Here is a 22,112-nt window from a genome sequence, read left to right on the forward strand (position 1 = left end):
AGGCAACGAAAAGACAACCCATGCTTATTCTCAGTGTAAACAGAACCAGACTTTGCTGCTTTTTTTTTGTTTATGGCTTATTTATTTCTACTCAAGATAACTCAAACCATTCCCATAAAACAAACCATCCCCTACAATCTACCTTTGAGGAAAACACCCTAATTTTCAGAAGATTCTCATTTGCTCTGTAGGAGTGTACACCTCTAACTCCAAACTATCGTCTACTCAAAGCTAGTTAGGACTTAGTGAGGTTTAACTCATCAGCTGCAGATGACAGCAAATCATTTGTTTGGGGCCTTTTTCCCTTTCTATGCATTCCTTTCTATCTCTGAAAGAGGTGCATTAAAATTTTATTTTGACAACGTTAGCTCCAAATAGAAAACAAAACTAAGAAAGCCACGTGGGAACTTCGTCTGCACAGCTTTGTTAGGCGGCAGGAGGAGCAGGCACCCCACCCATGGGGCCAGCAGCGCTCCAAGCTGGAGCCACGTGCTTATGTGAGCTCCTGTCATCACTCTGGGCTCTCCCTGTGTGACAGCCTGGCACAACCCCCGCTGAAAGCCTTTGATCCCGCAGGAAATATCTGTGCCCTCTCCTGTGGAACACGCTACCTTTAGCGGCTCACACCTCTCTTCGATGATTTGCACTATGAGTGAAAACTTGCAAAGAATCAGGCACACAACCGGTGCAAAGACCCTGCAAGGGGAAGCACGGGCAGTGATCACACCGCGGGGCTGGGACACAGGGGACACGCTGGCACCGGGAAGCGAAGTTACAGACAATTCCAGCCGGACAAGGAAGGGCAGCTGCGGGGAGGCTCCGTGCAGAGGCACACGCGGTCCCCGCCGCCCAGCGCTGCCCAGGCCGGCAGCAGCCCGGCAGAGACGCCCTGAGAGGCGGAGAGGGACACGGGGACTCGGAGCCTTCGGCCCGGTCACCTCCTGCTGCTCCCGCCCAGCCCCAGGGCGGGTCGGGCTGGCGAGGGGCGCCGGGCAGCGCTCCCAGCTGGGCCGTTCAGCGCAGCCCGGGCTCCGCGGGCACCGCCGCTGTCCCGCACCCCACAGCGAGCAGGCGGAGGGGGCGGCACGGCCGCCAGCGAGCCCCGCTCCGCGCCCGGCCGCTTCCGCCGCCCCGGGGCCGCTACAAACCTTTGTTCCCCACGGCGGTGGCGGAGCTGCTGCCCCCGGGCCCCTCCTGCCGCTCTCCCTGGGAGCCGCCGCCGGGGCTGCCGGGGCCGGGCCGGGCTTTCTTCCGCGGGGGTTCCCGCCCGCAGCCCGCGCTCATCCTCGGCGGGGCCGCCCTGCCCGCCGGGGCCGGCCAGCACCCGCCCCCCGGGGACGGCGCGACGCTGCGGCAGCGGCTCCGCCCGTCCGCATCCTCCGTGCCGCACGCCGGGCTCTTCCTAAGGCGCGGGGGGCGCGGCGGGGCCGGGAGCGAGCGGCGTCCGGCGAGCGCGGCCCGGCGCTCGAGCAAGATGGCGCCCGGCGCGCCTCACCCCGTCGCCATGGCGACCCGCAAAGCAGCGGGGCCGGGCGGCGCTTTGCGGCGCTTTACGGCGGCGCTTTGCGGCAGCCGTTGGTGGAAGCGAGGGCGGCGGGCGCGGGGCCGCCATGGAGGGCGGCGGGAACTCCAAGGGCACCGGGCTCGGCGGCCTCTTCGGCGCCGGCGGGCTCGGCTACTCGCACGCCGACCTGGCCGGGGTGCCGCGTGAGTACTGGGGCGGCCGGCGGGGCCGGCCCGGGGGGGCGGTGTTGGCGCAGCGGCCGCTGCAGGGCCGGGCGGCCGGCACCGGGAGCGGCGGCGGTGCCGGGAAGCACGCGGCCTGAGGGCTCCGCCGCCGCCCCGCCGCGGGGGACGCTCCCGACCGCCGGCACCTCCCGGGGGTGGGCGCTGAGGTGCCAGGCCTCGGGAAGGGGCCGCGTGTCGCGACGGGCGCTGGTCACAGGGACAGCGCGATCGCCTCGCCCCGGCCGCTGCCCGGAAAGGGGAACGGGAAAGGGGAGTTGCGGCCGGTGCCGCCTCTCAGGGAGTCGGGCAATTTAACGGCAGCATCTCCCCTCCTGCCACGCACGAGAGCTGCCCCGTTTTGCCTTACAGGTTGTGAATTGTTGGTGTTAAAGTGTTCTGTGTTTTTTCCTTTTAGTAACTGGGATGAGCCCTTTGTCACCGTATTTAAACTTGGACCCCAAGTACCTAGTGCAGGTGAGAAGGTGGCGTGTATTTATCGTGTTGAACTCGATTTCAGTGTTTGCATAGTTACACGAGCGCCTCAAACCTCCTGCAGTGCTGGGCTCTGTGTGCTGAAGCCTTGAACTGAGGAACAGTGGAAAGCAACAATTTTTTCAGTATTGTCCTTAATAAATCTTGAAGTGCTGTGACATCTAGAACAAAATGAGTACTGATGATGCAGAGGATAGGTAGGGCTGTTGTGTCAATGCAAGCCTGCTGCTGTTGGAAAGAGATCTCCCTCCCTGCCTTGAGGCAGAGAGCCCAACAGCACCTCACACAAGTGTCAGTCAGTAAGAGCAGCCAGAATCTCTCTCTCCTCTTTTCACGGATGAGTTTTCTGAACTGTGACAAGTTCCATCAGTTTACTGAGGTGTTCAGCCAAGCTCCAGACCTAATAACAGGCTTTGGCATCACAGCAGCTGCACATTTCACATCACTGTCCTTATGTCATTACCCAGCTGAAAGGAGACCATCATGAAGTAAAATTTCCTGTTTTATTCTATAGAATTATGTAGCTGTCACACTTGCACATTTTAACATCAGTTGATATAAAACAAGGCCATCATAAGGAAAAAAAATATTTTAAATCAAGAAACGTGTCCCATTTTCATAAGTATTAACTGTAGCTGAAAATGTTAAAGTTAATCCAATTAGGATGCATGTCAATGATTTTATTTAGTTCGTGGTTTTCTGCATACATGGCTTATATTCTCTGAGAACATGAAGTTTTCTAGAATGAGCAGTTAAAGTTCAACAGTTGCATGGTGCCTGCTGACCTCTGTGCCTGGTTCCATGGTACCCTGGGTCACTGTTTCTTTGTAAGTGGGAGCTGTGCAGGCAGTTCAGGGGCCTAGAAGCTGTTGTAGTCTGGGTTACAATGTAGCATTCCCAGAAGGATAGAACACCACGGCTGTGTCTCTGGTGGCAGTGGGTTCAGTACTGTGGCTGCTGCTGTTGAGTGGTCAGAAAGAAGCTGAGATTATTTAGACTTTCTCCAAAAACACTCTCTAAAGTGGTTTTGTTCAGTTAGTAAGTTAGTATTTTTTCTGAGAATACGTTGGTGTTATGTTAAAAGCAGGATAGCAGGGATTTTGGAACAAAGTGTGTACTAAAAGATTTTTAGAAACAGAGATGTTTGCTTTAAATGCAGAGGTGTTGGCATTAGTGCCATGAAACACTTCTAAAAATACTTATTGATGTAACACTAGAGGCTGAGTCTGTGTTGTAACACTTCACTGCCCTTCATGTTTAGCTCTAGTGTGTTGTAGTAATAGCAAATTGCATTGAAATAAAAGGGAATTCCATCTTTTTTTATCTGAACAAGTTGCCCATACAAGCTGTGAGGTCTCTTCCTTAGAGAATCACAAGACATGGGAATGGCTCTGAGTGCCCAGCACTGCCTGACCTTTCTTTTAACAATGGGGGTTGCACTAAACAATCTCCACAGGGTCCTTGGGCTCTAAATACTGAAGGAAAAAGACATAGCTAATATTTCAGAGTATAAGAGGTCTTCTCATGATAACAAATGGTACACTGGTACTTGGTTACTTTAAACCCCACATTTTTGGTTGGTCCATGAGTGCAGGCATGGAACAAGCTATTTTCTGCAATGCTGTGTTGCCTGCAGCAGGTAACAGGTGTTATAAATGTGTGTGCCAGCCTTTGGCAGAAGCCTAGAGGATGGGTTTTGGAGGTGGCCTCTAGAAACTTAGATGTTACATGGCCAAGGATTGCTTCATCTTGACTTTTGAGACAGTGGTGAAAACTGTTAGAAACTGCTAACTTGTGTAAACACTGAATTTCTCCAGCTGTCTAGTTACAAGGAAGACAGAAACCATAGTGTAGGTTTATTTTATTGATAGCACTATTCACAATTTTATGAGCTATTTTTTCTGTATTGCCATTCACATTCAGTGTCAAATGTGGGCCAGTAAAACCCTTAGAATACATTTCCTTGAGCCTGCAGCTGTTGGAATCATGCATCAGTTAAATAGGGGTGGATAAAACTGTGACTGGAAAGCACAGAAGCTTGAAAGAGATCTGCTGCTTTAGCACCTTATCAACAGCAGGCATCTTCAGTGTCTGCTACTGAAGAAGTGCCTTGGCACACCTTATCTCTGCACTAATGCCAGTTTCTCTAGGCCACTGCTGTAGCTTTTTAGGCCACTGGTCTGCAAGAACACAAATGTGTCCCTGTGGCAGAAAGATGGACAAGTGAAAAATTACCCAACCTCACATATTTCATGCCTGATCATCATTAGTTTTGAGCATATTCCTTGTGTTTTTCACATCCTTAAATAGGTCACTTATTTCAATGCAAGAAAATACTTCTTTTCATAGTAAGGCAGTTTTTGTTTAGTATCAAAGTAGTGGGAAACTTAATTAATGCATTACTGTATCAGACTGGGTTGCTCAGTGAGGAAACAGTGCTATGTAATCAGACAACAGGAATGTTTTTAGAAGGCTTGTGTTGCCTGCTGCAAGTTGTAATTAAGCAAATAGTCATTAAAAACAAAAACAACCAACAACCCACACAGTATGAGTTCCTTGGCTGACTGATACAATTTATAAAAAGTTAACACAGCTAGGAAGAAAAGAAAACCACTCAGTCAACTGAACTTTTTACAGTCCTTTTTTATGCTTAAAACAGTATACACGTGGTACATTCCATCTCTGTGCTACTGTAGGCAAGAATTTTCCAGAAATACTCATCCATCTTTAGTTTATTGCATGGATTAAAGAAAAAAATTAATATGGCTTACATTTTGAACTGGACTTGGAATATACAAAAGTATCTGTTTTTGTTTTCCCCCAGGATACAGATGAGTTTATCTTGCCCACAGGAGCCAACAAAACTCGAGGCAGATTTGAGCTGGCCTTTTTCACCATTGGAGGATGTTGTATGACAGGTAGGTGGTTGTGGTTTTCACTTTTCCCAGCTGTCCAGGTAACACCTCTGCACTACAGTGATGGATGAGATGGGAAATGCCTTGTTCTGCAAGACATTGGCTGTTCTTAAGTAAAGAGATACTTGATTTAATTTATACACTGAATTCTGTTCTCAGTATTTGCTTCTAGGATTGTTTATTCTTTTTCTTTTTAAAAAGTAATAACTGCTATTATTCCAACTAGGGGCAGCATTTGGTGCACTGAATGGTTTGAGACTTGGCTTGAAGGAGACACAGAATATGGCATGGTCAAAACCTAGAAACGTACAGTAAGTGTTCCATCTAAAAAAAATGTACTTCTTAGTGACAGAATTGTTTCTTCCAGTTTATACAAGGTTAGATCTGAATATACTGCAAAAATAAATGGTTTGGGTTTTTTTTTCTTTAGTGGGGACAAATGGGAGTCAGTATTTGTCTTGATCAAGTTATTACATGCTTTTAGTTACAGTGATGTTCAGTTCCACCTTTTTGCTTTTTGTTTGGTCACAATTGGTGTGTCCTGTGACTTACCTTAAAAATTTGAGAAATAATTACTACTTTGATGTTTACTAAAAATCTACTTCAAAGTCAAAGCAGTTTTAATATGTAGAAGTATTCCCAGAAGCAGTAGTGTTTACTTGCAGCTATTTTTTGCTGTCATTTATCTGAGCACAAGTCTCCCTTCTTTCCCAAGCAGGACAAGATTCAAATGCAGAGCTGGGTCTGCCTGGGTTTGCATTAGGGCTGACATTGGTGTGTGCTGCTGAGCAGGCATTGCAGGGGGGAGCTGTTCTGGGTTATGGATCCAGGAGCACCCATGGCATTGCTGTGTTTTCACCTTACCTGACTGTTTGAAAGAACACAGCAAAGACAGGAACATTTGTTTCTACAGGATGCCTCTTCTTAAAATAATGGCAGCTTAGACATAGCTATAGGAAAACCTAAGTGAGAGAGACATTGGAAACCAGAGGAACAGAATAACTGGGGGAAAGCATGAGAAATTCTCACTCCCAGAATACTTTGGAACAAGGGAATTTTAGAAGAGTAACTTCATATTTCCTGGTACAGTTTATATTGGCTCTGCTTCTTTTTAAATTGTTTCTATATTCATCCCTTTGTTTATCAAAATATTCACCACTGTAATTATGACTCTTTCATAATGCTCTAGATTAACAGAATTGTATTTTAGGGTTTGGAATGAGCAGAGTTGGAGAAAGCCATGATGTTAAGCACAAACTTTGGCAGGTCAAGCCCAGGAGGTGGCAGTCAGTGCACACACTGCTCTTATCCTGGCTCTGCAAGGCAAAGGTCTGCTGAAGGTCATCACCTTCCAACAGTGCATTAGGTTCTGATTTTCCCTCATCAGGTGCAGAGAACAAACTTACTTAGCTAGATTTCTTCCAAATTTATCCTTAGTGTACACAGGTTTATTTCTTAATGAAATTTAATTCTGCTGTTATTCACTTGTCATCAAATACCTCACAGTAGACCATGGTTGTTAGAATTACTGATTCTCTTATCAATTCAGAATGAATATAAAATTAAAGGTGGGGGTTGTAATTAAGGAGAGATTATCAATAGCCTGGCTTCTTAGATTTTTTTTCCTCTTGTTTCAAAATGAAACGTTCCACTATTGTTTAGTTCATTGCCTAACCATATTCAGTAACAACCTCTGTCCTAATTAAAATGATAAAAAAAGGGAAAACAATAGAAAATTGAATCAGAAGGAACATAAAGCAATTAAAGTATCAGACATTAAATTAAACTTAAGTTCCAGTGGTAGTCAGCTGTCCAGAGCAATACCATGCCTGTGATGGTGTTACACTGCTGGGAGATAAAGATCAGTCGTTTCTTCTGGCTGCTGTTGTCACCGTTCTGGAGACAGCTGGTAGCAGCAAGAAGTGGCACTGTGCTTCTCTGAGAGCGCACTAAGGGTTCTCTTTTCCTCTTGAGTGCTAGTCTGGAAGCCTACACACAGAGCAGACACACAGACACACCTCTTGGCCTTCTGCTGGGTGGGCAGATGGGGTTGGAAGGGACTCAATCTTCCCTTCCTGACTTACTGCAGTCCAGACTTGCTTTTTTGCCCACAGCATTTGCTCAGGCATCCCCACACTCCCTGCCACATGCTCCATGTAGAGGAGCACTGAGGCTTTCTTGGAGACCTTTTACCAGCTAAGTCTGCGTAAGTGTGTCAGTTATTCCTGGAGCTGTGTGTGCTCACCATGTAAGGAAGGACAACGTGGGTTAGAAAGTCATTTGAAGGGAAGAGATTTGAGTCTTGGGGAGGGTCAAGAGAGAAAGATTTTTTTAAGACTTGACAAGACTGACTATTTGCTTTCAAAAGCTTTTAGTTCATCATTGCAGTTTTGTTAACCACATATATAGTGTAAACACACAAGCTCTACTGTCATAAACACTGCCTTGATGTAAACACAGAGTGCTAAAGGTTTTCATACCTCTTTAACTCCTTTATAGAATTCTAAATATGGTGACAAGGCAAGGAGCATTATGGGCTAACACTCTGGGATCACTGGGTAAGTAAAGTCATTCCTTCATAGGGAAAGCAACTTAAAGTTGGAATTGTGGAAAAGCGTATTTGTGTATTATCTGAATGAGAGTGTTCTCTAAATTTTCATTATTAAATCCATCAGGAAAAAAGTGCAGGTTTCTTTCTTTGGGGGCTTGAGGGTATTTCAGTAGACATGAAAATGGAAATTAAAGGCTAAAATAGGATTTACAGCATAAGGAGCCAAAAGCCTTTAATTAAAACCCAACATTTTTACTGTATTATAAAAATTATTATTTTTTTACTGTATTAAAATTATAGCTATATCAGAAATAACTAGAAATTACAGATAATGTTTATGTGTTAATAAATTCCAATTAAATTACAGCTTGAATTAAAAAAATACAATTTAATATTTCTGAAATCGCTTTAATAACCTACACTGAGACTCTGTGGTCATGTGATCAACTGCCTAATGTTTGTTTCCTGTTGAAGTCAACCAAATGTTCATGTGAAGAAGCAATGTGATAGTCAGTACAAAGATTTATCCTTTAAATGATGGTACATTAGCAAGAAAAATCACACATGGTACCACTGACCCTAAACCTAAATGGTGCTTATAACTAATGTGGGTTAGGAAAAAAGACAAAAGAAAATGACCAATAGCCTGAGGTACAAGAAAAAAACTTGTGTGAACTCAGATTTGGGTGGGAGGGAGCTGTGGAATAAAATCACATCAGTTGCCTCAGAAAAACAAGGTTATTTCATAAAAGTCAGTGAAATAACAAATGCCCTAGAAATTACAAATTTTTTACCTCCCCCAGAATCTTAAAAAATGAAAACTGATGCAGTAACTTTAAAAGGAGATATCCAAAATTGATTAGATTATTTTGAAGAAAAATAATGATGGAACTTGTTGTCCTACAAAGTTGGAGTTGGCAATATTTAAATCAGAGACTGCATCCTGTTATAACCCAGTCTACATCTGTTTGACTTTTGAGAAATGCATCAAAGTATAGGCTAAGTTGCATGGATGACATTTATTTCATTCTTATTTCTGAAGAGCAGATTAGCTGCCATTTAATTTAAGCATTAGCTTTTGAGACATTGTATAGAGGGCAAGGTTAGAGAGAGGATTCTGAGCTACAGCAAGATAGGCATTTTTTCTATAAGCAATGCATATGGTTGCCTGCTGAAATTTATTGAGCCCTTTTTGTTTGGATATTTTTTTTTGTTCCAAGTCTAATGAAAACATGTCTGAGAAGTGAGATGCAGGCACACTGCAGTTCAAGGTTTCATTTGAGTGACACATTAACAGGTTTTTCCAGCTGTGTTTGAAGAAAGATTACTCAAGAAAATGTTTGTGCATTCCAGTAACAAATTGTTATTTTTCTTACAAAATATGGCCTCCAAAAATTACAGAGTTAAGCAGAACTTAATATTTGGGATTCTGGTAGACCTCTTTCTTGTCCTAGCTACCAGAGAAATTCCTTTCAAGGAGCTGAATTATTTTTGCATCTTACTTTACCTTGTGCAGCCTTTCTGTACCTCAGAGATTGTTTTTGTCACTAGTGAGAGTTTTTGTCATTCTGTTCCTGAACAGAGGCTACATCTGTGTGGAACTGTTTTTAAAAATTATGTTGAGTTCAGCTTTTCCTTCCCTTGTTGCTAATCTGCTTGCTGCTAAGAAAAACTGAAATACCCTTGCCTGTGCTGAATGGAGAACGATGCTGCTGTTAACTCATTGACATTATTGTGGTTGCTTATGAAGGATTTACTGCCTTTTAGCAGAAGGAAAGATTTCAAATTCTTGGAGGGCAAGGAACAAATTAAATGCCATGGTCTTTATCACTCAAAATGATGACATACTCTACTTTTCTTTGCCAGCATGAAATATGAGTGTATCATGAGGGGTTTCCTTTCATCAAAATGTATAACTGATAAACGCATCCATGCTAAAAAGCCTATGCATTTCTCTTTCCAGTCTATTCCAGCACAGTCCCTAAAGTTATCCCAAAGCAAAAGGCCCTCTAGGGATAAAGATTTCATGCACAAGCAGAGGTGAAACAGCTGTAAATGTCAAATCCCAAGCATTCTAATAGTCATTTAAAAAAGAAACAAAGCCCATTGTACTCCAGCTCTTGGTGGTATGATCTGAATGCTGTACTAAACTCACATTTCATCACTGTCACACATGGACAGCAATTTTCTCTACATAGAAAGTCCCTGGGTTTAGTTTCATGTCATCCACAGAGGACAGAATGAAACTGCCAGTACAAATTTAAACACTGAATTTTGAAACAAATTTGAACTAGCAAAATAGGCTTAAACTTCAGTCAGTGCTTTAAGCACATACTGTCATGAAAAATGCTACTTTATAACCAAACTGTAGCTTGAGAAAGAAGAAATAGCTACACAGGAAGAGATTTGGAAAAGAAACACCAAAGATGGGATTTTGGAGAGGATTCCCTTCAAATAAGCAGAAAATCTGTTCTTCAGAAGCATAGTCTAAATAGCTACACAAAGCCTGGATTCTAAGCTTTCAGCCTCAGACCATGGAAGGTTTTTAATATTTTTTTTTCCCTCAGCTCTACTTTACAGTGCATTTGGAGTCATCATTGAAAAGACACGAGGTGCAGAAGATGACCTGAACACTATAGCTGCTGGAACCTTGACAGGAATGCTATACAAAAGCACTGGTAGAGTAGCAAAATATTTCTCCTTTTCCCTCTCTTGTGCTTATCCTAGGTATTAGGATTCTCATGACTTTTACTAAATACTGTCCTGCTCTCAAAATTGACATTGTAAAAAAGACTATTAGCTCAATGTCCCCTAACCCACAATGCTTTTCACCCAGCTAAGGCTACCTAAGGAAAACTTGCACTGATAAAAAAAAATCCAGCTGAATTAAATTTGATTCTTTGCAACTGCACAGGAGCGACAGTAACCATGAGAGCCAAATTATGACTGTTGTACATATATACTGAAGAAACAGTCATTTATTTCCTTAGGTATATGGTGAGGTTGTGTAAAATACATACCCACCTCACTCCTAGCCATGTTTTCAACAAAAGCAGGAATAAATGTAGTTGTTTCTCAAGTCCATGAGTGGATGCAGGCAAATGGGAACTACCTTGCAAAGTGAATGGGGGCAGGGAAGGAAAACACAGAACACAGATTGATTGCATGAACATGAAACTTCATAAAAGTGATCCATGTGACAGTAATTCACATGATAGTGGTACCTGGAGCTGCAAAAACCCTACACACAGGGAAATTGGTGTATTTATGAAATAATTGCTTAGGTTTTCATGAAACTGTTGTCTTGGGATGGGATTCTAGTCTTTGCATAGTGGTCAAAAGCAACAAAAAAGGTTATTTGAGAACAGCATGGATTTAAGGTAAGACTGCTGATGCAAACTGAATTGTTTGCAGGAGAGAGGGTCTGACCTTCATCAGCAAAATGGCTGCCAACACATGTTCCAAGCTTAACCATTGGAGGTAGCATTTCTAGAGGATTGCTGGGTACCACAGGTTGACATTAGCACATGGAAAAACGTTTTATGTTTTAAGTTACTCAGTAAATGTTTGACTGCATGACTCACCTGCATTTTATGGAGGACATAATACAAGAACTGACCTATGTACTTTTGCATATCTGACTGGGCTCAGTGTCTGAACAGTGTTCCTGAAGGCCTGCTTTTTCTTTTAGGGTAAAACAGTTTGAGTAACTCTATTTTCCTGATGGCTTAGACTACCTGAAGCCACAAATAATTGGCTGGAACAGCCTTCATAAATATGAGACTCTTAAGTTTGCAAGGGCAAATTGCTCTCCTGTAATCCATTTCTTCCTTGGGATTTCATGAGAGATATGACAGATTACCAAGAACAGCTGGAAAGGGTAGCATATAGAATATTTTCTGTAGGAGTTTATTAATAAGGAGAATTGTCATCTAATAATTGAGCAGAAGCATCCCCCTTCCAGAAGTATAGAGCTGGCATTATGTGTAATATTTTTTTGGCACAGTGCAGCCCCAGTTAACTACTCCAGTCACATGCACAGTCATCTGACACTACTAAGGTTTTTATTACCAGAGCACAGTGGGACATTTGTTTTGTAACACAAGATCTACAGAGCTAATGGCAGTCCTTATAAAGGCAAATGAAGTCAGTAAATCTCTATTCATGACAGTATTGTATTTCAAGTGTGTGTTGTGCCTGTGAACCATAGGCCAGAGAAACTGCTGCTTCTATCACCTTATGCCAGAGCACCCTTTCTTATTCTGTATGGTAAAACTTAAAAGTTCTGCCTTGACACTGCATCAGTGTATATGTTTACCTTAAAATCTGGAATATTTAAACCATATTTAAACCATGCAAAAGATCAGCACACATCTGACACATCCAGACTGTAATAATTACTGTGCTACATGGAATGCCATGATGTGTGACATTTTCCTTAAGAAAAGGAAAATGTAAAAGCTTTCAAGGACACTGAGTTTTAAATCTCCATATTTCAGTGTCGTATAGAAGCTCACACAAACATGCCACTGCAAATTAAGGCTGCTCTGTAGTCCACAAGGGGTGGATAGCATGTAGTGCTATTCAAACACTCAGATTTTCCACTTCCATCATTCCTGCTTTGTAAAGAGATCAGACTTAAGAAGAAATGGGATAATGTATGGCAGGTCTTTTATTATAGCTTCATGCTTTACCACAGCACTGATGGAGGAATCACATCAGAATCCATTCTGCACTGAAAAACACTCCTGTGAACACTGCAAAACCTAGACTGAATTTCTGAAACCAATGATTAGACATCTGATGAGTGGACAGGAAAAAAAAACAGCTGGGAAGACTTTGTGAAGGCTGAGATTGGTTGCCCCAAAACTGTTCCCAGTTTTCACAATTTGTCCTTGTAGAAGTGTTAATCATTACCAAAATGGCAGCAGTCAAACAGAACCTGCACGTTCTAAGGCCATTGATTGGGAGCACTTTTGTGTAAAGCTACTTGACACAGCTTGTGTGGGAGAAGATAAGAGAGGTTTGAAAGCTCTGCAAGTGAGGACAGTGGCAGTTCAGCCCCCTCCCTGCATTCAGGGGCAGTGCCATCACTCACTGAGGCTCCCACTGCAGTGACTGAGGCAGTTCAGTCCCCAGGAACAGCAGGTGATGCCTGGGCTCCATCTCAGCATGGCTTAGGCCAAAAGACACCTCTGCAGTGGGAATGGACAACTGATGTGGGGATTTTGGAAACACCTTCTGCTTCATTCATCTGACCAAAGTGATCTCCAGCTTTGACATTTGTTTAAATTTAATGCCACAATTACTGACTAGATTTTAGCCCAAATGCAGCAATAAGAGTACATATTAATTTGTTACACCAGTCTTACAACTTCATGGGAGCAATTTTTTGAGCTCACCTCTAAACTTCTACCCAGAACATTCAGTTTGGGTAACAGTTAGAAGAAAACCCTTTGGGTTCCTCTGCCAGTGGCATATGCAATAGAAATGTTTTAGAAAAACTTGAATTGACTGAGTTGCTGTAAGGGGGTCTGATATTCTAAATCCACAAGGATGGCTTTTCCATTTAATAAGGTACTATTTATTCTTTAATTTTAAACAAAGGCAAAAATTAGTATCTGTTATGCCATGTTTTTTCTGATAAATGTTACAAAGGACAAACATATCTTAAAGCAAATGTTTAGCCTCCTTGCATGTGCTTTCAACCTCTTTTCTAAACTGACCATCTTTATTTGGTTTTCTTATCATTGTATTAGTCATGAAAGCAGCAAACCACCAAACAAAAATGATTGTCACTGTGCACTATGTCACTGTTACACCCTCCCACCATGAAAATAAATGGCTCCAGTTGTCACAAAGGGACAGCTGGCTGAGGCTCCTGCACTCCTCCCCAGGCATGCAGATTGATCAGTCAGGAAAAGATGAACTAGCAAGACTTTGGCCTGACCTAGTGTGACAGCAATTAATTTCTCACTGGAATTCCTGACAGACTTCAGTAAGCAAAAAAAGTTAACCAACCTTTGCCTCTTATCTGAGGGTTACACAGGTTGTAGATGTTCTTTTTCTTGGATAATTTTTTTCCTCTCTTGAGGTTAGGGGTAACAGCAAAAAAAGTAAACTAATTCTTTGGACAAACTAAATTTACTTTTGTGCAGTAGGACCCAATCCTAAGTAAAGCATCTTGTGCCTTTGGAGCGATAGATGTTACATCATTTGGTACAGAAAATGGTGTGTCTGGAAAGCCAGGAACTGCATGCCAGCAATAGCTGAAGGGAGCAGTTGTCATTTTAAGGCCTCAGAACACAACCCTGAAAAGCCAATAGGTTATGAATTAGGAAGGGCTGAATGTTTTATTGCCAGCAGTAAGATCTGGTGGGAGCTAAAGATCAGTTTTGTGACATCCTGTGGGCAGTTAAGGGCAGCTGTGTTAGCTGACAGCTTCTTGAGCTATAAAAAGCCTGTTCTCTAAGCCCAATGAATGTTTTTCTTTGGGCCAGACAGGGCTGTTTTCTCATTTCTCTTGGCTGGAGACGGGGAAGAGCTTTTTGGGGACTGCTGTAGGTACAGTCTAGGATATTCTGCAGTATTTGGGAAAAAGTTAAGAACTTGCTTGTCATCCCTTAAGTTAAGGGCTGTGAGACATTTTGGAAATTTAAGAACCCCTTTTAACATAACATGTCTATAGGATTATCAATCAAATGATGTTTAGAGAAAGGATTTTTTTAAAATCTGCAATAAGGAAGAGGTTAGGACAATGTACAAGCAGCACTACAAGTAACAGCTTGTTGAGCCCTTCTTAGTTATTGAGGACTGATGTCTAAGAGTATGTGTGGCCACTGAGAGCAGTGCTGCCCAGCTCTGCTAGCCAGGAGCAGTGAACTCAGAGCTGCAGGGATTTGCAGGGTTTGCAGGTGCCATTCATTTACAGTAGCTGAAGTAGCCTCCTATCAGTCAGGTGCTGCTGCTTTCACTCAGTGAGAATACAGCAAATTTTAATCATGTTTGCAAAGTAACCTCAACAGCTCTAGTACTTCCAAACCACTAAATTGAATTGTAGATTCCTACTGTTTTTTCTAATTTAGGTTTCATACCACAGTAACTACAGGAAATGTTCCCTCTTTCAAGCTTTGTTGTTTCTGTATTCTAAGCACAATACTGCAGCAATATGAAAATGGAAGATGCTTTTCTGGAATATGTCTTGCTTCCAAATACAACTCTTTCAGTTTCCTTATTAATTTCTGTATCCACAGACTTCCCCACTACTTACAAGATTTCATGAAATGAACCCCATGGAGCAGAAGGAGGAAACTCTTGATACTTTCTAATGACATCAGGCTACCCACAGGGTTCAAGCAGATGACTGCTTGATGGTTCAGATGGTCTGGTTACTGATCTTGAATTTGGAGCAAAACTGAGATTGCCTTGGACACTTGAGTTGAGCCCTTTAAACCATTTAAAAGTATTTTTGTTCCTGAAGGCCTGGCAGGAAGAGAAGCTGTTTTCATTCAGAGTATCCAAGAGAGATTGAAAGACAGAAAACTAATCACAATTTAAAGATTATTCTTCTATTGTTTGGCATAAGTGGGTCTGAGGTTTTGGTGAAAGTATTTGGAATGCCTGCTATTGGATAGTTCTTGCTTTAAACATTCCAGGAACTATCCCAGGACATTGGAGTAACATTCTGAAAGAGACAGTAAATTCTAATGGTTCTAACCATGCTTCCCTCATGGTTTTACCTACTGGACAGGTACAGCTCAGTGTTAGGAGTGGCTTCTGCAGTGCTAAAATGCAGAGCTGTGCTGTTGGAATGCTGTGTGCCATGGCACAGTGTAAGCTGGAACCTATTGAAATGAGGGAGGGACAATACTTGGAGGTGGAAGGGTGCAGCAGCTAAAGCCAGAGAACTAATTTCCCATTTAGGCAGCATCAGATGTACCTTTGGAAACCCACAGCAGTTATCAACTCTTGTGCAAGGTGCCTGATCTCTAAATACCTGCTTCCAGAAGTGTCTGTCAGCTGGAACCCTTATCTTACTGGGACATGCAAGATTAGGGGCTCAGGGCCATGTTTCAGCAGGGCTTGTCAGGGCAGACTTGGTATCAAAGGCTTGCACAGAGTGATTGCAGAGGAGGGGTGGGAATGTGTTCTATCATGCAAACACAGCTGGGATGGGAGTGGAGAGTTTCATTTTTGTTAACAAGTTAATTTTCTCAGAGGCCCTAAGATTTTCTGCCCAGCAGCAGGGCTGTGTTCTAAAGTGCATTACTGTTTGAAGTCTGCCACATATTTACTCAAAGGTAGTTCAGAAATCAGGAGCAACTGCTACCAAAAAAAATCCAACCCCCCCCACCCCCAAGATTTTGTAGCAGAAGCATAGTATAGACACACTGGTAAAGGAACACTTCTTGCATGTTTTCCTGGATATTTTCTCTCTCAGTCATGCACCTATACCAACTGCACAAGTTTAGTACACTGTTCACGAAACATCTCCAGCAATGTCCCTAAGTTGTCTGCAGGCCTGCAGATGGCTTTAGGCCCTCTGGTTGACTCTTGCCAGTGGGTTCAGAGCTGCCATCCTTACCTGGCTGGCTCAGCACATGACAACACCAATATCTGCTGCAGTAGGAGCAGCACATCTAAAGTCCTCATACGTGGATGCTAGAAAACAGCTCAGTGACCTGAGTTTAAGATGTCACCTTTCTTGTACAGCCCTGACTTCACAGAACCTGCAGCCAGGCTTCATCATCCATCAACTACCTGTTCTTGCACAGGAAGAATAGGATTTTAAGGGGAAAGGAGAGGAATTGAACCTGGGGGGTAAGGAAAGAGCCCATGGGACTAGTCATAGTTCTGTAGTGCATCACATTCTGTGGGGCTGTTCCACGTTTCCTGGTACACCTGATGCTCATGAGCCCCCTTTGGGGGTTCCTGCTGTGATCTCTTGAATCCCAATATAAACAGCAGAAAATTGGGCTCTAATGTTGTATTCATTTACCCCAGCAGGAATGAGGAGTCAGTATTTTTAGAGATTATCTCAAATACTTGTTTTGCACAAAGTGTCCTTTAAATTTCACCTGTGGCTTTTTGCCAGACACTGCTTGCACATGGTTAGTTTTGTGTACCCAGCTGCAAGCCCTTTTTATGAAAAGCTTTTTGTGCAACAAATTCAGGATCAATTAGCAAACACAGAACATCTACATTTGCTTTCCTAAATGCTGATTTAGGCACATAGATCATATTCAGTAAGGCTTTTCTTAGAGCTGTTGAATTCCCAACAGTTACAGCAGTGAACTCAGCCTTATACCCTAAAAAACCTCTCAAATTGTCACAGCTGGTCTGGCAGTGAAGTTTCTAGAAGCTGTGGCTAGATATGGCTTCTAATACCAAGTCCCACTTCTGCAGCCTCTTGGTTTCATTGCATGCCTGGGCAGTACAGCGAGGTTTAACAACTCCAGTGAAACCCATTTAACCTTGCAGCACAGGTAACACAGTGTCAGTCCAGCTGATGCCAACAGCTTGTTGCCTCTCTAAAAGCAATTCTGTGAGACAGCTTTATGACCCATAATGAAAAGGAAAAAAAATAAACCCAAACACAATCTCTCTGATTACTGAGGTGCGTTTGTTTTGAGGTTTCAGGAACCCGAACTGCCCTGCCAGTTTCTCCAATAAAGCAGGCAGGGTTTTTTATCTTGCTGTCAGCAAAACTGGCCTTGTTCTATACACTGTACACATTATCTAGCTTGGTTCAGCTGCAATGATAAACATTGCAGAATCAAACTCTCTGAAGTTTTCCTAGCACTGAGGGTCATACTCCCAGGTGCTCTGTGCATTTATAGTGCATTCTGGGAGCTCTGCTGAGGCACAGAAGTGTTTTGCTGTTTAGTAAAAGCAGCAGAAGTCTCTTCTTGTGCCCCTGTACAGCCCAGTCCTCATGTGGATGCTGTGGACACAGGATGCCACCTGACTCCCAGCTCCAGCCAGGTGCACTACCTGCAGGCAGTAGCCAAACTTGCCCTGTACTTCTGCTTTACACTAATGTGCTCACCAGCACCTTAAGAATTTAATCACCTTTGTGACTCAATTTTTACCATTGCAAGGTGATAGTTCTAATTATTAATAAAATAATAAAGAAAGCTGTTCAAAGTACACCATAGTAAATACTTGCCAGTTAATCCCTTTCATCTACTTCCTATTTTTTAATCAAAAAGCTTTAAAATTCCAAAGACACAGGAGCAGTGATAGGTTTTGCATGATGGCCCTAATGAATCTCTGGAGCCCGCTGTCACACCCATATCAGCTGTTGTTTTATTCACTTATTTCCCTCCTGCTCCTTCTCATTCTGCCCAAAGCTAATTATCATAATTGAAAACCTGGAGGAGAGCATGTCTATCTGTAAAAACAAATGTAAAAACGACAGATAGAATAGTAGGACTTGGGAAAAGCCATCTTGGCTTCCAGTGCTCTGTAGTGGTTCCCTGAAGCAGTGGTGCTAACACAGTTTGAGAGGAAGCTGTTCCAGCAGAATTAGTGTCAGGATCAGGAGTGAGTGACCATGAGCCTGGCAACAGGTTTGAGAGGAAAGTAGAAAAAGCACAGGGACCGTTACTGGAGAGTTACTCAAGAAAGGACTGTTCAATGAGATGCCTCTGGATTTAAACAGCTTCTTGGAAGTTGCTGTTCACTGACCATTTCCTGACAGTAACACTAACAAGAGCAATGTGTTTGTTCCTTGCAGGTGGAGTGCGCGGGATAGCACGAGGTGGGATCGCGGGCCTGACGCTGACGGGCCTCTACGCCCTGTACAACAACTGGGAGCACATGAAGGGCTCCCTAGCCCGGCAGTCCCTGTGAGCAGGGCGGAGGACACGCTTGCTTAGTCACCAATCAAATCAGTTGTGAGATCTATCTGGTGCCCCTTGCTATTTTATTTACAATTAGTGTGAAACTGATGGAAGCTGTGCTGGGAGGAACCTCTTGACACCGTGTAGCTGGACTGGCCCTTCCTGCCAGCCAGTTGCTGGAGAGGCAGCAATATTTGTTGGACCTGCGAGTGACCAGAGTGGCCACCGAGACAGCGTCTCCTGGCCAGAGCTGCCAGGCATGCTGGGCCCCCATAGCTGATCCTGCTCACTGCCAGGTTGGCTGGGTCCTGTAGGTCTGTGTCCATGGAGCACTCCCTGCAGTCCCAGCAGCACAGCCCCAGTAGCCATGGCACAGGCAGGGCTTGCTATTCTGACAGCACAAGACAAGCTAGCAAAAGGGACATCATCAGAATAAAAAGGGTGGTACTTACTCAAACCCATTTCTATCCTTTGCTCTTCCTGCCACAAAAGCATTCTGCATCCAGTGACCTATCTATGGATTCATTTTAAAGGACCTGTGTGGTGAAATCCTGGGGGAATTGGTGGGTGAGGGGAAGTGTACAAGCAGGCTGATGACCTCCTGATGATGTTACAGTAAGGCATAGCAGGGCTTGACTTCACTCTCTTATTTGCTCTAACAAATTGGTTGTTTATGGATGAAATACAGTTGCTGTTGCAGAGCAGCTGCCAGTGGATTATCAAAACATTTGGGTGCTCCAATATCCCAGAACTCATTTAGCCAACAATTAGAAACCTAACAGTATAAAGACTGCACTCATTACCTATTACAGGACTTTAATTAGCAAGAAACTTTTTGTCTGAAGTACCATATGTAGGTTATTGGCAGAACAAAGACTATGATGAACCTACGTGTTCTCCTGCAGCGTTAAATTTAAACCGTGTACCAAGTATCATTGGCAGATAAATTAAACAGTAAGTTGGGAATTAGTTCAGTAATTAGAGTTACTGTGTAACAACTCATTCCTTACACATTTAAATAATTAAACAGGCAACTTATTGAAGAGGTCTGAAGACAGAGAAGGCAGAGCAAGAGAAAAACAGGAAACTTAATGGTCAGCACACAGTATAATGCAAACCAAGTTTACATTTGAGTTTTTGCTGCTGAAACAGCTCTTAATAATTATATTGCATACACCAAAATAAAACCAACAAAAGCAGTAAAGGGAAGGTGGTAGCGCTTACCTTCTCCCAAGAAGAAATGCCACTTTGCTATGAAACCTCACTACTAGCAAATAACCCGTGAGACCAGCTTTTTATAGAGCAAGTGCTCCAGCTAACGAGCCATCACAGGTGAACTCAATTTGCTTTGCTTGGCTACCAGGTCACATTAGTTGCTTTTTGCCAGCACTTAATGTGGCATAAAGGAAGCAGACTTTTCTCACCTACTGTGTTAATGCTGCTTTTTTTAAGCCTTATGTTCCACAATTCCACAGTGCTCTGCATGTTGTTATTGTGGTGTGAGAGCTGGACTTCCTTCCTAGCATGCATTTTTTGAGGGCTGTACCAACAAAGAAACTGTTCCCCCACTTCCAGGCTGCAGAGGGGTGATGTGGGCTTCATCTGCACAGCACTGTCACATGGGACATCAGGAAAACAGGTGTACTTTCTTCTGAGCTTTTTCTCTCCCCACTGGCATCAGTGAGTTCCTCCCCTGCATGTTTCCTGGTCACCATTGATTGGATTTGTGTTCCTGCACTCTTCACCATGCTGGATGAAGGATTGAGAACTGCTTTGGGGGTTGATGAGGGGCAGGGGTGGCTTTTTAAATGTCAGGAACTCTGCAATGTATCTTAGGCTTTCTTAAGATTTTTCAGGACTAAAATGTGACCCAGGAACTGTCTGCCCTGATTGAAGTGGGTAAACCATGAAGCTTAACCAATTTATTTCCTTCTTCAAGTACATTGGAGATAATATAGAAAGAAGCCTTTTCAAGTTCATAGTTAGCACAGCCTTAGGGCTAGTCTGAGTCTTGGACAACTTAGCATGGTATCTGGTCTGCAGTGTGCTCACATTTCCTCACTTCAAGTGCTCACTTCAAGGGCAGAGCTGAGAGCATTTTTCTGAAATAGCTGTGTTACAGCTGTTAAAAGGTTTGGTTCATAATCTGTTTGTAGCTTGAGCTATGAAACACAACCAGCACAGAGGCAGCAGTGAGGGAGGTGAATTGTATGATACAATACAGAGAATGTTTACAATAGTCTGTGTCATGGCGTACTGCATTCACAATTTACTGCAAATTAAAGTTGCTACTTTAAATTGTGACCAAAAATATATCCAAGTTCAGTAGGAATAAAAGGATGTAAAATCAAGTTGAAAACAGAATTTGGCTCAAGTTAGAGCCCTCCCATGCAGTGTTACATAAATGTGAGTATGGGAGACCTTGACTGTCTTGGAAGAGCAGTGTTTTGGTACCAGTTGTGGTATCTTTGCTGATAGAGCCAAGGCAGCTTTGCTGTGGCACCAAGTAAGGGAGCTGAGACAGCAGGTGTAATTGGAAGGGTTTTGAGTCTTGTGAAGATGGTTCTGGTTAATCTTTGGAACAGAAAGGCAAATCCACTTACACCATTCCCTGTCAGCAGGTGACTTCTCTTAGGGTTGGAGGAATTTGTTAAGCAATCACTACTTAGGTTGGGAATCTCTGGGCACCCTGAAGCAGAAGCAGCTTCTGAAAACAGGAGGCAAATATGTGTTAGGGCAGAAAAACTATCCTGTGTTCATAGTCTGTTTCCTGTGACCTAATCTGGGACTTCAAAAGGAGGGGGGAAATCCTTTTGTATGCTTTAACAGAAGGTTACCCCTGCACTTAATAAATTCTAGATAGGAAACTGGAATGTTTTAAGTGGAGCTTTGTGTACTCTGTGGGTATTGGTCTGTGCTGTTCAATGCCAGCCAGTGCAGGGACACCAGAGGGTACCCCAACCCTTTTTGGGACTTTCCCAGCATGGTTAATACCTGCTCTGTGTTCCTCACAGGTCTTTCCCCCTCTGTCAGCCCCCCTCTCTCCCTGCCCTGTGGGAACAGCTGCCCCACTGACTCTATGGCTGCTCTGAGGACAAGGAGCTGAAGGGGCTGATGCCCCAGGAGCCTGTGGCCACCCTGCTCCAGGGAGGTGTGGGAGGGAAGGAAACCTTCCCCAGTACAGTGCATCAATCTCATAGCTCACCTTGTTCAAAGAAAGGTCTCCAGCCAGTTGAGAATCCCTGAATAGCATTCACTTCCTGCTACTCTGTCCTTCTTGTCTTGGGATAATTTTGAAGTACTTTTTCCCTGCCTTTGAAAGCTCAACGTTCAGGATACACATTCAGGAGTTCTCCATGTGACTACTTCTAACAAAGAACTTCCAGTCCACTTTAAAAAAAAAGGTGTGTGCACACTCCCACATGAAATTTAAGGTAGGGTAGTTCAAAGGCTGCCAGGCCCAGCTGTAAATGTTCTCCCAATGAACAATGAGCAGTGCAGGCTGCAGTTAAATACTGGAAAATACTCAGTGGAGGAACCAGTCGTGCAGGGAGGCTGATGCTCAAACACCAGAGAAAGTAT

General features: G+C 43.5%; 2 protein-coding genes and 1 non-coding gene across 4 annotated transcripts in view; 2 read left to right on the plus strand and 1 right to left on the minus strand.

Moving 5' to 3' along the window:
- Positions 1-1,512, minus strand: part of PARG (poly(ADP-ribose) glycohydrolase) — a 63,023-nt gene extending 61,511 nt beyond the window's left edge. The window contains exon 1 of one of the 2 annotated variants that reach the window (XM_054636913.2): positions 1,149-1,512. In XM_054636913.2, coding sequence (XP_054492888.2) covers positions 1,149-1,284 — 136 coding nt within the window. In that variant the 5' untranslated portion in view covers positions 1,285-1,512. The remainder of the gene's footprint in view (positions 1-1,148) is intronic. The other variant, XM_054636915.2, reaches the window with a different exon arrangement.
- Positions 1,513-1,548: 36 nt separating this feature from the next.
- TIMM23B (translocase of inner mitochondrial membrane 23 homolog B) lies at positions 1,549-21,403 on the plus strand. The gene is made up of 7 exons (XM_054637145.2): positions 1,549-1,707; positions 2,144-2,202; positions 5,045-5,138; positions 5,362-5,446; positions 7,635-7,693; positions 10,254-10,364; positions 18,425-21,403. Exons 1-7 carry the CDS (start codon positions 1,611-1,613, stop codon positions 18,538-18,540), a joined length of 621 nt encoding a protein of 206 aa, XP_054493120.1. The 5' UTR covers positions 1,549-1,610; the 3' UTR covers positions 18,541-21,403.
- On the plus strand, positions 6,929-7,131 carry LOC129123502 (small nucleolar RNA SNORA74). The gene has a single exon (XR_008534697.2). It is a non-coding gene; the product is annotated as a small nucleolar RNA SNORA74 (small nucleolar RNA).
- Positions 21,404-22,112: the final 709 nt, after the last annotated feature.

The sequence above is a fragment of the Agelaius phoeniceus genome, chromosome 9 (assembly GCF_051311805.1).
Source record: "Agelaius phoeniceus isolate bAgePho1 chromosome 9, bAgePho1.hap1, whole genome shotgun sequence".
Taxonomy (NCBI): domain Eukaryota; kingdom Metazoa; phylum Chordata; class Aves; order Passeriformes; family Icteridae; genus Agelaius; species Agelaius phoeniceus.

Excerpts from the sequence above, each read along its gene's own strand:
- TIMM23B (XM_054637145.2), top strand. The coding sequence starts at position 1,611 with ATGGAGGGCGGCGGGAACTCCAAGGGCACCGGGCTCGGCGGCCTCTTC. Across the intron at positions 5,447-7,634 it reads TCAAAACCTAGAAACGTACA|AATTCTAAATATGGTGACAA; the intron begins GTAAGTGTTCCA and ends ACTCCTTTATAG. Across the intron at positions 10,365-18,424 it reads AATGCTATACAAAAGCACTG|GTGGAGTGCGCGGGATAGCA; the intron begins GTAGAGTAGCAA and ends TGTTCCTTGCAG.